The 16,045-nt window shown below is 37.6% G+C and overlaps 1 protein-coding gene across 5 annotated transcripts in view; it reads left to right on the top strand.

The window, feature by feature from the left end:
- The window catches only part of LRCH1 (leucine rich repeats and calponin homology domain containing 1), a 115,312-nt gene that overhangs the window by 76,931 nt on the left and 22,336 nt on the right, over positions 1–16,045 (top strand). For all 5 annotated transcript variants that reach the window (XR_004080371.2, XR_004080370.2, XR_004080369.2 and 2 more), the window contains 3 exons: positions 1,479–1,526; positions 2,918–2,990; positions 14,768–14,877. Coding sequence is in view for 2 of the 5 variants with exons in the window: in XM_031047715.2 (XP_030903575.2) it covers positions 1,479–1,526; positions 2,918–2,990; positions 14,768–14,877 (231 nt within the window). In the remaining 3 variants the exon portion in view is untranslated. The remainder of the gene's footprint in view (positions 1–1,478; positions 1,527–2,917; positions 2,991–14,767; positions 14,878–16,045) is intronic.

The following is a 16,045-nucleotide window of genomic DNA, read 5'->3' as shown; positions in this document are numbered from 1 at the left end:
TATCCAGACATAGATTGAATTTGATGCTTTTCAAATATAATTATGTAATCATCACTAGTATTAAATGTTGCCATAATATCCTTGTGATTTTGTTAGTCTGAATGTATCTTTGTTTTTTCTTTAAGATACAACATTAAAAAAAAACTCGGTTTATCTTTTGTTATGTCGTATGCTGGGGCTGCTACGCTTTGTGGAACAGTTCTTACTGCATTACTGAGATTAACACATAAAGCTAATCCATTATCAAAATATGTGTGGTCTCTGATTTCATGTAACAGGGACACTGCTGATTAATTTTTTTAAGAATCACTTGAAAGGAAGAAATAAATCTTCTTAAACACTTGTACAGATCCTGATCTGGATTGTATTGTGCAGATAGAATCATTAGGCATGTTCCATGAAATGGGAACTGCTCTTGCAAGAGCCAGTTTTTAATAATGCTACATTCTATGTAGTACAGTAAATGCTTGTGTTACTACTTGTGCTACTAAGTTACTTAAATCCATCATAAACTAAAAATTCTGACTAGTGACCTGCATGCTGTGAGAGAGATTAGACCTGCAATATAGGCATAAAGAGCAGGAATTTAACAAGAACATAATCCCTGAGCACAGGAGTGCTCAAGCGTGCAAGTCCCCAGGTAGACTGGCTGAGATCAGATGAGTAAAATTTCTGTTTATTCTAGATAATACAGTGGTTGAGATAATATTATGAAAGATGTCTAAAGCTAAAGAATTTCCTTTAATCTTGAAAAGTAGCGAAGAAAGGTCATAAAGCAAAATGGTGTGTAATGCTACATCCCATCTTGCTAATTTTTGGAAAGCTCTTTGACTGTTGGGACCAAGTGTTCCAAGTACTGTCATTTATTCATGCTTCCATTTTTTAGCTACTAAAAAAAAATGCCCCTAAGGAAATGCTTTTGAATTGAGTTACGATTTGTTTTTACATATGCCATTGTACACATAGAGTGTGTTTCTACTGATTTATGATTGATGCAGAATTAGTGATTGTATTTCATGTTTATTAATGTGGCTTACATGTTTCTAATTTAATTACAACAGAAGTAGTAACAAAAGGTATATTATATTGCAGTTATAAAATGAATTTATGGAATACTTCCCTCTTCAAATATATATTAAAAACATTTGCATATTAAATGCTTGATGATAGTTTAATTACCAAAAAATCTGAAACAAAATTGGATACTGCATTTGAACCAACAAACATTAAATCTTATAAAAGCAGTTATAATTACTTAAGATTGAAACTAAAACATTAATGAAAAATCTTTGAGAATAATTTTAAAAGTCTTGTTTATTATTCACAAATATTATTTCAGTAAAAAAAAGAATTAAGTATTAATTTGTATCTGAGTATCACGAGTAAAATCTCCTGTTGTGATATATCACTAATATAGTTGCTGAAATCTTTTCTCCTTCCCCCCTCCTCCCCTTCCCCCTTCTTTTCGAAATATGCAGAATGATCGAGTTGTTTGGAATACAAGTGGACAAACTTCTCATAATGAGGTAAGGTACTGGTGACATTTGTTTACCTCTTATATGTTTCGTATAAATAGTTCATATACTGAATGAAACATGTAATTGATTATCACAGAAAATATGACTGAGCTCATCAGTAATGGTGATGTGTCTTATGTGGCCTGTGGCTTGTTATCTTAAAGATTTACTAGGGTATAAAATATACTTTCCAATAAACTTGTTTGAGTTATGTAGTTTAGTATTCTTCACTGTGAGGGTGGTGAGGCACTGGCACAGGTTGCCCAGAGAAGCTGTGGCTGCCCCATCCCTGGCAGTGATCAAAGCCAGGCTGCATGGGGCTTTGAGCAGCTGGGTCTAGTGGAAGGTGTTCCTGCCCATAACAACGGTGGTTGGAACTAAATGATCTTTAAGATCCTTTCCAACCCAAACCATTCTGCGATTTTTCCTCTTTTTTGACTCTTCTTCATTGCACAAGAGTTTCTAGTGGTTTCAGTGCAGTTTCTTTGTGCACATTGTACCATGTCCTTGATTAGTTTTCAGAGAGGAGTCTGATTTTATTGATCCTATCACTTTCACAGTACAAATCTGAGCAGAAGGTCAAAAAGAGAAAGTGTAGGGAGCTCCTTATGGAGATTTTTTACCTTCGTATGTTCTGTGCAGAAATAGGGCTTCTCCCCCTACATCATACTGTGTATGAACAACTTGCAAATTCATGAGCACCTAACCACTTTCCACCAGTCTTGGTGATGGGACTCCTATAGATCCTGCCTTCTTGAGGGATCACTTTTAAATAATGAATAATTTTTTTAATAGGGTTCCCATTATGGAGTATGGTAATAGGTCCCTTTGTATGTTACCATTGATGGTATGATTATCGTACCTCACCTTCTCTTCTGTGCTGCTGCTCAGCTCTTCCTGCTGCAACTCAGCCTAGTTCTGGGTCAAGGGTGGTCCTGCTCTGATGTGTATGTTTAAATTCCTGTTTTCTGCTCTTTAGCAGAAATTCAGTGTTGTGTGGAAAAAATACCATGCAGAATGGTAATTAATTCTGTGAAAGAAATTAATGTATCTAAGGGTAAACATGTTTTTGCTTTGTTTTTCTAAATGTACTGTGCCACAGAAATGTATATTTGATGGAACCAAGTGATTACATGGGAGAAAACTGAGAAATAATTGAGCTTATTTGTAGTGAGGGAGAATATTTTGAAGTTTTTGGTCAGAAACTTATCCTTTCCAGCAAAGGAACAGGATACAATAGAAAGGGGAGTTTATCATAGGTTTGAGGCTACATTGTGAACAGATTACGGTGGAATAATTATAGCATGCAGTATTGTTTACTTTTGTATTTTGTATAGTCTCTTGTGCTGAGATATTTTGGATGTTACTCTTACTTAGATTTCTGTTCTTGAATTACACAGAACAAGGATAAAAGTCCAACAATGTCTCCTACTACAAACACCACAATCCCTTTTGGCTTGAAGCCACGATCAGGTAATGTGGGCAAGAAAATGAACCAATTTGTGTGTACTCTTTGTGTGTGTGTGTATATATATATATATATATATATATACACCTGTCTTATTAAAGATGCCTTTTTCCCTTAAGAAGGCAGTGATAGAATATTTTCTGTGCAACTGTTAGAAGAAGATTAGAATATTTTAAGGTTATAGGTTTGAATCAAGGTTGAATTTGTAACATGTATTTGGCACATTATATATGGATCAGTTAGGTTTTTGATAAAATTATATGTATGTATGTTTAAAAAATGTGTGTATAGATATATATATATTTTATACATACATACATATGTATCATCTGTGCTGCCATACTGACTGAAATACAGTTTTTTGCTTAATTGGTATGTAGTGATACAATTTAGATTTTGTGGAATAATGTATGTGAACCCAGGACACTAGGTTTGTTTGGAAACTTCTTATGCATTGCTCTGAAAATTGTTCATTACAGTGAGTTTTTCTGTAGTTTATGCTTGTGTAAGGATCAAGCATCATAGGAAGATTAGATGTTTACTTCAGCCAGCAGCTGGGTTTAATGAATTTGCAATGCACTAAATCTGCGTAACCATCAATCGTTTAACAAGCAGCTGTTTATTAAAAGAAAACCCAACCGAATAACAAACCACCACCAACAGAAATATGGATGTGTTTAAGGGCTTGGATAACAGGTTCCTGTAAAAGCAGGATTAGCTGCAGGATTAAACTCAAGTTTTTATCTTTTCTGTGCTCAGGTAGTCAGTATTGTCAAGTCATTTCAGATCACATCTAAAGAATAACTGAAAGTCTTTCAGTATATTTCAGCATCCTAACACTGTAATTCTGGTTTCTCGCATTCACCACAAATGCTTTTAATCAAATTTTGGTGAACCACTACAGGCTTGTAGTTCCCATAACAAAATATCTTGGCAGTAATAGCAACAATTTCACATTGGAATGTTTAAGAAACTGTACCCATAGACTTTTTTTTTTTAAGTTTTAAAAAGTAAAGAAAATGGTATTGAACCAATGTTACTTCATGAAGAGGATATTTTAAATTTCCTATGTAGTTATGATATAGAGTTTGACAGAGCTGTTCAGTTACGTTTCTTATTTTCTTGGACTGTTACTCTGGCTCTATTACTGTACACTTTAGAGATGTTATTTGTTGGAATCTTTGAAGTGTGGGGTTAACAGTGGGTCCTTTCAGGATTTGGAAAAAATAAAACATCGAGTAGTATTGCACAGTTCAGTGGCAACATCACAATAACACTGTTAGAAAGGCGTATGAAGGCAAGCAGGCCCATGCCATGCTTCTGCTTTCTGTTGTATTCTGCTGAGCTGCCAGTGAAATCTGTATCCAGGGACTTGACGCAGTACTGTGGGAGAGAACGCAAGAATGTGGCTTCTTGCTCAAGCGTTGTTTTAATGTGCACTCTCAAATCTTGGTAGACCAAGATGTCCTATACTTAATGACTACAACAGGTCAGGGCAAAATAGCCTAGTGAATCTTTTGGTTTGCAATGGTTGCAGTCCTTTGCAACAAATCCTCCAAGTCACATGCTGGAAGACCAGATGTGTGCAGCTCCTATGCTTCTTCCCCTATCTATATTGCAGCTGTGTATTGAGTCGTTGAATACCAAAGTGAGCTGATTATAATCTGTTAATTTTCTGCCTTGTACCAATTCACATTCATATATTTGAATTGTTTTGAGTATGCCAATGCTATAGAGTCTTCTTGTCACAGCTACAGGTTGAAAAAACTTGATAATCTGAGTTTATTTTCCTTTCCATTAATACACTACACAGTTACCAAGCTAGAACCATTACTGCACAATCTTTCACTTCATTGCATCCAATTTCAGTCATGTTGCCTTAAATTTATACACTAGTAAGACAGGGGATATTGGCAATAGTAAAACTTCAGGTCCAGCGTAAGATAAAAAGATGGTATATTATCTGTGTATCACAATGTAACAAAATGAAACTTTCTAAAGGAGTGGTGAAGCTGCGTATTGTTCCCTGTCCTGCTCCCACTTTAGAATTACTCTAAAAATAGTACTAAAATAATTTTTGCTAGCACGTAAGAATAATTTACAAATAAAAGTAGTACATGACTGAAAATACTGGCATGTTTGTGAATCTTGCATGTTTTTCCCATTAAAGTTGGTTTGCTTGCCTTGTCTCTAGTTTCTTCACTGTATTTCCTTTAACACTTTGTGTGTTTTGTGTGAGTTTGAGCCATATCACTGTCTGAATTTGTACATGTTAATTATATACTGCTTTATTGCCCTAGAGCTGATCTGGTCTAGAGGCCCAGCAGTTTGGTGATCTGGGAAAGTTTTTCAGATAAATTTATAGTTTATTTCAATAGCAGTTTTCATTTAAGTTTTTGTGGCCTTAAGGGAAACCTTAAAACTCATTCTTCATTAACTTCATCAAAACTTCATTAAATCTTACATTTGAACTAATTTCTTCTATGGATCTTTTAAATCAGAGTGCAAGATTAAAAGAACATCATTGTAACTAAAATGTGAACAACATGCTCTGTGGAAAAAACTAGTGGCAAATTTTCAATGAAAATACCTGCAACCATACCTTTCTGAAATTTGAAAGTTTATTTTCACTGTGTTTTATTTTCCTCTATTTTAAATGAATATTGCTTTTTATTTGACACCACTCCCTTCTCTCCCCATCATTTCATAATTATTTATTTCTCTTGGAAAGGTGGAAGTAAACTGTTCTAGACTGGTAAGGATTCCAGGTTTTTGAAGTACACACAGAAATGGAAGTGCTTCTAGAGGATAAACTACAGAGGCTTAAACATCTGTGTTTTAGTACATACTGTGTTAGTACATACTGATATGTGTTTAGGACTGAAGATCCTTTTCTTGCATATTAAAGCTAGGCAAAACATTAGGAAAATTTGTATTTGGTGGCTAACTTGGTACCCAAAGGAAATGTTTTGAAAGGTAATGAATGTGTTTTTGACTTCTTGAGAGATGCTTTCTGAGGGTCAGATGTTTATATGGAAGGGAAAAAGAGACAGGATTTTTTATTTTTTTCAGACTATTTGCTCCTATATTTTAAATATTTTAATAGAGTTTGGCATCTCAAAGTCACATTAATTTTGAAAACCTTAAAAAAATACTGTTGAAAAGAACAAATAATTAAAAAATAAGGTCTTGTAGAACTATAGTTCTGCCCTTGGGAAGTGGTTTTTTTTGTCTGAAAAGGAATCACTCAAAATAGTTAATGAATGTAAAGTCTTTGTGCTTGATTTGTTAATTGCTTACAGTGCTTATAATGGTGCTAATTCTTGAAACCTGAGTGTTGCAAAAATTCTTGCTACGTTATCTTTAATGTATCAGATCTGCAAGCCTGAACACTTACTAATAAATCTTTCAGTACTCCGGAATATTTTTTGCCTTTGTTCTGGCCATTTTGAGGTCACTGTAACAGAGGAGCATTGAGGCTGCATATTGCTTCCTCTCCTGCTCCCACCCTAGAAGTACTCTAAAGGTAGAACCAAGATTATTTTTGCTAACACCTAAGTATAACAAGGTAACACAAGGTAACAGCAATACAGACAAAATAAAAAGTTATACCTTCAGAAGCTAGAAGCATCATTGACAAAACTCAAAATCAAGAAGTAGTTTCTACTGTGAAAAGTTGTTCCCTTGCAACTGTTTACTTAGCATAATCTTGCTTGTGAATCCAGCGTCTTCATTTTTGATAACTTATAGAGGATTTGAAGCATAATGTTAGTGTCAGTGGATGTGCTTGCCTGACTGTCTTTCAAGTTGGCTGGAATACACAGTGATCATTAGAACTTGACAGTGCTTTTCCCTCTTTTGAGTGCTAACTTTTGAGTTTTTCTAATCTCTGGATATTTATTCCTTCCATTTATTTTCTTCCATAACTGCATTATCCATGTACTTTGGAAAATAATGAGAATCCTAGCTGCCACCATAATTAAAGACTGTTACATCATTTGCCATAAATCTGTATTCTGTTACCCAGTGTTGAGTCTGCTTAGAGTTTCAGTTGTGCTGACTCTTAGGTTCAGCTAATCTGGTGTCCCAATAGCCTGGAGTACACTGGGTTTGAAAAAGTACATGGCTAAAGAGAGCGATCTCTTGAACAGCTGAATGTGAAGAAAAGCTTAAGGTGAAGTTTTATATGACACTATATGAATTATCATCATGTTAACACAGATTGCAGAATTGTGGGAAGGAGAAAGTCTGTGTGATTAAGTTCTTTATGATTATTAATTTGGAATTGTATAAAATAGGGACTTTCTGTGCTTATTGAAACTTTACCTTGGACTTTCTTCTAATATTAAATTGTTTTAGCTGCTTTCTGATCTTCACCATAATTTTAAATTGATTTAGGGTTATGGTTTAGCATTTAGAATAGGGGTAGTTCATAATCTGCAGTTTCATTTGAGGAGCATGAATGTTGCTTGTGTGTAGTATTCAGTAGTTAAAACATTGAAATGTATATAGGAAAACAAGAAGTGAGAGAGTTCATAATTTTTGTGGCAGAATTGGTAAGAAACGCTGTGATCAGATATAGGAAAAGTTTGTTAAGGTGTGACATCATTGTGAGGGGCAGAGGAGGAGATACTAAATTGTGTCAAAAAATAGGAAACCAGTGGGAAGCTTTGAAAAATGAAGAGAAGCAAGGGAGGAGGTCAGTGTCCATTTCTGAAACACCTGTAGAATAGAGGTTTGAAGAAAACTTACGTGGAAATCCTTGCCACAGTCATGACAGGAGACAGGACTGTTGAGGTGATGTGGTAAGGAAGGAATAAAAATGTCCACTAAAGGATTTGAGGAATAAATAAGAGCTGTTAGCATGACTCGTTGAAGAGGAGAAGGAAGAATGGATGGAGAATAAGAAGTGTATTGCTGTACAGGTTTAGCTCTGTGATGAGTTGATGGGCTGTCATGAACTGTAGGCATGACATGCACTTACAGGTATCTGATAAATAGTCTCCAGACTGTTGCAGCTTCTGTGAAAATGTGCAGTCTTGCATGCTTTTGGGAGCCCAGCTGCATCATTACTGAATTTGTGTGTGTTAAGACTGTCTACAGTGCAGGTTTGTCAAGGCTTGCGATGCAAACGTAGGATCACCCTTTGGAGGTATTGTATGTGTGTTCTTGTCCCTGGAAGTCTCTAAAAGCTGTCAGCCACCAGAAATTTCCTAGGGTGCTGGGCTCTGGTAGGTTTGGATTTACTGCTGCAAGAGTCAGCAAGAGGAAATAATAGTGCCACATGTACTATGAAGTGAATGATAACAAATGTAAAACACCTGTAGTACATGTACTTACAGAACATGTTTCAACAGAATGAGAATCCAAGGGCTAATGTAGATGTTACTTATCAAAATCAACTAGAAAGTTGCAATGTAATAATATTGTCATATGGATATGTTATTTTTTTTCTTTGGGGGAGAAAGTGTTCTTCCCATGTAGTTACAAAAAAATATCGAAATACTTATTCTCTGAACTTTTTATTGCTGAAACTTCACGATTGCTGAAAATTCACAATAAATATATCCAGCTGGTATATTTACCTTCTGAATCACAGAGTCAAGGTTTTTGTCAGGCTCTACTGTAAAATCTATGGGTACATTTTCTTAACACTTGGTTGTAAACAAGTTGTGTGAAGTGCTATGGTTACAGTGATCTTGCTAAGCTTAACAGCCTTAACTGCACATAGAATGTATGATTTGCAAGTACTAACATGTAACTTTTCGTTCTTTCTGTTCTGCACCATCTTTCATTCCTTTCTCAAAAATGATACATTTTATATTAATCACCTTTGAATTACATCTTCGTCATTACCATACAATCCTAATGCCATATAAAATGCTGCTGCCCCCTTTTATCCCCACTCCGGTCCATGGTTGGACTGGCTATCACTCCCCTCCAGCAGACCCATCCCTCAGTCTTCCTCCTATCTCCTTCAACACACTTACACAGGCACAAACATGGGACAACTTTAGCTACAGTATCCCATCTGAAGGAGACAGTGACAATGGTAGGTGTTCCATATGTAATTTACTTAATTTTGTGGGTTTTGGAAACCTGAATATATGGCAAATACCCAATGTGGCTAAGGATGAAGGACAGTACTCTTGAAGGGACAACTGTAAGACTACATACCTCAAAGGATGCACATTAATTTACTGTAAAATATGTGATATTAAAAGTAAATGAGTGAAGAGCGTCACTGCTTTCAAGTCCAGCAAAACAGCTTTTCCCATTATATCCACTCCAAGAAGTATTTCCAGTATAGGTTTATTTAGTTGCTTTATTTTCAGGGATTTATAAATGTTGTACTCAAACAGCAAATATTTTTGCTACTGTTTTTCTGCATTTTTTAATTATTTTTGATAGAGACTGACTGTTGATGAAATGTAGAATCATAGAAAAGTTAGGGTTGGAAAGGATCTTAAGATCATTTAGTTCCAACCCTCCTGCCATGCGCACGGGGTTGTCAGACTAAACCACGTCACCCAAGGCTCTGTCCAACATGGCATTGAACACAACCAGGTATGGAGCATTCACAGCTTCCTTGGGCAACCCATTCCAGTGCCTCATCACCTAACAGTAAAGCATTTCTTCCTTATATCCAATCTAAACTTCCCCTGTTTAAGTTTCAAGCCGTTACCCATTGTCCTATCACTACAGTCCCTAATGAATAGTCCCTCTCCAACATCCTTATAGGCCCCCTTCAGATACTGGAAGGCTGCTATGAGATCTCCATGCAGCCTTTTCTTCTCCAGGATGAACAGCCCCAACTTTCTGAGCCTGTCTTCATACAGGAGGTGCTTGCAGTCCCCTGATCATCCTCGTGGCCCTCCTCTGGACTTGTTCCAACAGTTCCATGTCCTTTTTATGTTGAGGACACCAGAACTGCACACATTATTCCAAGTGAGGTCTTGTGAGAGCAGAGTAGAGGAGCAGGGTCACCTCCTTCGACCCGCTGGTCACACTCCCATCTGCAGTTATTTCTGCAGGTGCTTAACTAACTGAATTAGAAAAGGAATCTATGAAGAAACAAAACTGAAACAATCAGCTAATAAAAAAATAATGATTTCTGTCCAACAGAAATCTGCATAGTGAAGGCCAGGTATATTAGTGGACTTTGTTACTTTTGTTTTGGTTTTGTCCAGGCCATATGATTGTTTTAATTATTTAATTTCCATTAGGTCATGGCACCAATATGCAAAATTGGCTGTTTGTGCTATAAGGGTCTTATATTGCATATAATTTATGCATATGAATTGTTAGATGGAAGAAACAGAACCTAGACAATAAAACTGTTTATAAATATTTGATAGCCAGATGTATTTTGTTTATATAGGACCATTGTTCTTCCAGTTGTCCTGAATTAGAAGACTGTTTAGATATTTGAAGGCTGTAAAACTGTCAAAAGCATCAGATTGAAACCAAACCCACAAGTGTTGAATGATAAATGCCAACATTTAGTTTAGACTACCCATATTCTTAGTTCAGTTCGTTGATTAACAGTACTCATTATTGCCACAGTATTCTTGATTATAAAACCATAAAAGACAGCATATGTGAAGAATCAGTTCCATAAAGGAAATGAGTATGGAATGTAAGAATTGTGGTAATGGTAAGCTGAGAAGCTGAATTTAGTTCATGTTGGTATGAAACTAACTTGACATTTTGCTGATGAATATTCTAACACGGAAAGCTAGGTTGCTTCTATCAGTGTACGAATTGATTTATGTTTATCTGGATTTGTTACTGTTTTACTTTTCTAAATGAAACAAGCAGCACAGACTGGTGTTTGCTTGTGCACTTGGGAGGGGTAGATGTCTTCATGTCATTCAAATCTTAAGCCAAATGCAAATTCTGCTGTTTATTACCTTGCACTCTTACAACAGAAAACTGCTTTTAATCAGGCCTGTTGCCTTTCTGTTTAGAGTTTGTTGCCTGAGGCTGTTTGTTACGTAAGATGTATCTTAATATGGTAGGAAGTAAAGACCCTTCTCTGGCACTGAGGCTAATTGGCACAATGTGATTCAAATCATAGAATCATAGAATAGTTAGGGTTGGAAAGGACCTTAAGATCATCTAGTTCCAACCCCCTGCCATAGGCAGGGACACCTCACACTAAACCATGTCACCCAAGGCTTCATTCAACCTGGCCTTGAACACTGCCAGGGATGGAGCATTCACAACCTCCCTGGGCAACCCATTCCAGTGCCTCACCACCCTAACAGTAAAGAATTTATTCCTTATATCCAATCTAAACCTCCCCTATTTAAGTTTCAAGCCGTTACCCCTTGTCCTATTACTACAGTCCCTAATGAATAGTCCCTCCCCAGCATCCCTGTAGGCCCACTTCAGATACTGGAAGGCTGCTATGAGGTCCCCATGCAGCCTTCTCCAGGCTGAACAGCCCCAACTTTCTCAGCATGTCTTCATATGGGAGGTGCTCCAGTCCCCTGATCATCCTCGTGGCCCTCCTCTGGACTTGTTCCAACAGTTCCATGTCCTTTTTATGTTGAGGACACCAGAACTGCATACAATACTCCAGGTGAGGACTCACAAGAGCAGAGTAGAGGGGCAGGATCACCTCCTTTGACCTGCTGGTCACGCTCCTTTTGATGCAGCCCAGAATACGGTTGGCTTTCTGGGCTGCGAGCACACACTGAAGCTGGCTCATGTTCATTTTCTCATTGACCAGCACCCCCAAGTCCTTCTCTGCAGGACTACCATGAATTTCCTTTTTGCCCAACCTGTAGCTGTGCCTGGGATTGCTCCGACCCAGGTGTAGGACCTTGCACTTGTCATGGTTAAACTTCATGAGGTTGGCATCAGCCCACCTCACAAGTGTGTCAAGGTCCCTCTGAATGACATTCCTTCCCTCCAGCGTATCAACTGAACCACACAGCTTGGTGTCATCAGCAAACTTGCTGAGGGAACACTCAATCCCACTGTCCATGTCACCGACAAAGATGTTAAACAAGACCGGTCCCAACACCGATCCCTGAGGGACACCACTCGTTACTGGTCTCCAGCCGGACATTGAGCCATTGACCACAACTCTTTGAGTGCGACCATCCAACCAGTTCTTTATCCACAGAGTGGTCCACCTATCAAATTGATGTCTCTCCAATTTAGAGACAAGGATGTCGTGTGGGACAGTGTTTGAACATTTTGCACAAGTCCAGGTAGATGACATCAACTGCTCCACCCCTGTCCATCACTTTTGTAACCCCGTCATAGAAGGCCACCAAATTGGTCAGGCAGGATTTCCCCTTAGTGAAGTCGTGCTGGCTGTCACCAAGCACCTTGTTGTTTTTCGTGTGCCTTAGCATACCTTCCAAGAGAATCTGCTCCGAGATTTTGACAGGCACAGAGGTGAGACTGACTGGTCTGTAATTCCCCAGGTCATACATTCTCCCCTTCTTGAAAATGGGGGTTATATTTCCCTTTTTCCAGTCATCAGGAACTTCACCTGACTGCCATGATTTTTCAAATATGATGGCCAGTGGCTTTGCAACTTCATTCGCCATCTCCTTCAGGACCTGTGGATGGATTTCATCAGGTCCCATGGACCTGTGTGCTTTCAGGTTCTTAAGATGGTCTTGAACCAGATCCTCATGTACAGTGGGCCCAAGGTCTAGATTTTCACAGTCCTTGTGTCCGCCTTCCAAGACTCGGGTGCTGCGGTCAGAGCCTTTGCCAGTGAAGACCAAGGCAAAGAAGCCATTCAGAACCTCAGCCTTCTCCAAGTCCTGTGTAGCCAGTTCTCCTGAAAGTTTCCAGAGGGGGCCTACCTTGTCCTTAGTCTTTTTTTTTTTGGCCGCTACATACCTATAAAATCCCTTCCTATTATCTTTAACATCCCTTGCCAAGTTTAGCTCCAATTGGGCCTTAGCTTTCCTAACATGATCCCTAACTTACCGGACAACATCCCTGTATTCATCCCAGGCATACCTAAGCATACCTTTTATGTTGAGAGCAGGATAGCTGCATTTAAGCTGCCTTTGGGGAATGTCTGTTGCCTGTTCTATTCCTCGAGCTATTCCTAAACGCTGCATAGAAAAGAGGTGGGTTTGCACAAGCCAAGACTGTACCAGGAAGCAGCAACATTAACAGTATCTGTGTGTATAGGCCAGTCTGAGGATCCATGTACTAGCCCTGTGTAACCTCAGATAAGTAGCCTAAGAATATGTCAGGAGTTTGTTGCCTGAAGCTCTTTTTCAGTAAATAAGGTAAAGAACTAGTGCCTGTTGCCTGAACTGCCATAGGTAGTGTCTGTCTGTACCTTTGGCTCACGAATTAATTTAGATTATTAATTCTGTTACTTAACCTACTTGCATACAGCTGAGTGAGATTCCTGGTAACTCGCCTTGTCTGAGATTTCAAAGTATTTCTCGTGCAGAAACTTTGCTCTAAATGTCAGAGGGTACCCTTTTGTATATTGACCCTGAACTGATTTGGGGACTTCATTAATAGTTTACTTTTTGTCAGAATATAGATGAAATCCCTCTACCAAGGGTTCAATGTTTTATTTTGTTAGATCTGTTGAGGACAGATTTTTAAAATTCAGCTCAAAGCACAACCTAGATAAAACTACTGTTGTGGCACAGCTTTTAATGGAACATCAGAATTACTGTGATTACACCTATGTGTAACTTTCTTACAGTTAAGTGTAAGTAATTTAGTTTTACTTCTCTAGTAGGTGCTGTTGGCAATTCATTCACTTCCAGTTTTCTGATGTGCCCTTTACGAAGCAAAAGGCTCTCTGTTCTATCCTGTTATAGATTGACCCATAAATTATCTTTCTTTAATAGCATTAAAATCCAGACTGAGCAGTAGCTGTATGTAAAAACAGAGGTTTCTAGGCTTTGTACTTTACACCCCACTGACTGGTACTTAGGGCTTCATGTCACATTCAGTGGAGAGGTGGGAAAGTAAATAATGCAAAACACTTCTTTCAGGTAGTATCGTTTTCCATAACAATCATGTTGGCCTATAATTTGAGTGACAAATAGGTGACAGTTGCATTCTGAGCATCCATGATCTTGTTCTTCCAAACCATTCAAAACTGTCATTGATCACATAAAAAGGAAACATAGAGGTGCATATATGCAGAGATTTCCTGTAATTATTTCAAGGAGCTATATATGGGCAAAGTGATACAGTCCACAAGATTGGTGGGAGGGAGTACTGTGAAGAGTTTGTGCAATGCTATGTTTGCAGTACAACTTTTTAACATAGGTAGTTTTACTCAATGTCTAAACATGCCTACATTAGTTTTTATTTGGTGGGTGAGGTTGGTTTGTTGGCTTCTTTGGTTTTGTTTGGTTTTTTTAGTATAAACTTACTTAGTAAGCAGTTTGTCCTGTGTAGGAAGATGCTTGTTACACAATTCAGCATCTTGTAGGAGAGGGCTCTATGAAGAAGAGGTGTTCCTGCCATGTTAGATACAAAGTTTTGTACAGATCAGAATCTCTCAGGGACAGTGTCAGTGCTTAATCACCTGACAAAACTTGTTCATGAAGATTAGGATTTGGTTGGAAAATTTTTCCACTCCACTGGTAATACAGAATGCCATTGAGAGCAATATGCAGAAAATGCCCATTTATGATTGTAATCCAGGATCAGACTTTTCCTGTCCTTAGTTTTTGCTGGAGGCAGTGCCTAAGGATTTTGATTAATTTAGAAATTAATAAATCAAGGTTTTTGTTTTTTGCACTAAATCTCCTTTTTTAAATCGTAGTGTTCTTAAGACCACAAAGAAATTTGGAATCAATAGATCCACAATTTACAATTCGAAGGAAAATGGAACAGATGAGAGAAGAGAGAGAGCTTGTGGAACAGCTACGCGAGGTACGTGAGTGTTGGTAGAATTAATCTGTGTTAATGCAATGTATTTTTAATTTTTCTTTGGGAAAGTTGTCTAAGTATGAGAATATTAAAAAGGTTAAATGAGACAATACTGCTTCTGCAGGATGACATGCAGGAATTAGATGAGACAGACTTCTTGGTAATGGAGAGGAAAATGGTAGTATCAGTAATAAACTGCACTAGGAGGTAGTTCTTTTGAGCTTATTCTAGTCAGCAGCATCAGTGCAGCTTTTTATATTTCTTTTAAGAATTAACACAAGTATGTAGCAAGTCCCCAGATAACTGTTTCTAAAAATAATGTCCTCAAAGTTACTGCCTTGGGCATAAGTTCAGTTAATCCTCACAGTGAAAAGTATAACAAGGTTATTCATCATGGTCATGGGGTCTTAATAAGATTTTTCTACTTTGCATTAGTATTAGCTATTATAAATAACCCTGATTTAATCTGTTATTGATCTTCAGCTCCATGCACTGTCCTTTGCCCTCACCCTGAAGTGTTGTGTCCTCAAATGAAAGTTCTATTGTCTCTTGTGAGAAACTTGATTACAAGTCAAGGATTGGTGACAGAAGCTAGACAGAGATTTTCTGAATTAATAAAGTTTACTCTGTTATTTTGGGGCCTACAGTGAGTGAAGTAACCTCCAGACCATCTTACTGGGTACTGCACGAGAAAATAGCCCACAGCATATAACTTGTTAAGTTTATACTTACTGAATAAATATACCTGTTAGTATATTTTGCTTTTGAAATGTTTCATAGTATGTTTAAATGTAGTGAGACTGTATAGAATCTGCAGCCTTAACCAAGTGGCACTAAACAAGAAGGAACAGCTATTACAGTACTTGGGTTCCTTATTTAGAAAACAAAATACAGTTGCCCTCAGCACAGCCTCTTCAGCTGAGCTTCATATTGTGAGGACCTTGAGGTTTCTTTCATGCATTTCCCCATTTTCTTTAGGATGATGTGTTTTTACAGAAATTACTCCACTTCATACAACTTTTTGCTTCAGAGACATAATTATTTTTCCTCCATTCGATTTAGTATATGTCCTTAGTCACTTCAGACACCTATTATCTTGAGAATGATTTGCCACTTACACTTGAGCAACAGTCTAGCAAGAAATACTGGTTGATTTTTTTTTTTTGTCGCT

This window comes from Melopsittacus undulatus, chromosome 2 (genome assembly GCF_012275295.1).
Source record: "Melopsittacus undulatus isolate bMelUnd1 chromosome 2, bMelUnd1.mat.Z, whole genome shotgun sequence".
Classification (NCBI taxonomy): domain Eukaryota; kingdom Metazoa; phylum Chordata; class Aves; order Psittaciformes; family Psittaculidae; genus Melopsittacus; species Melopsittacus undulatus.
This window is presented reverse-complemented; position numbering and strand designations above follow the sequence as displayed.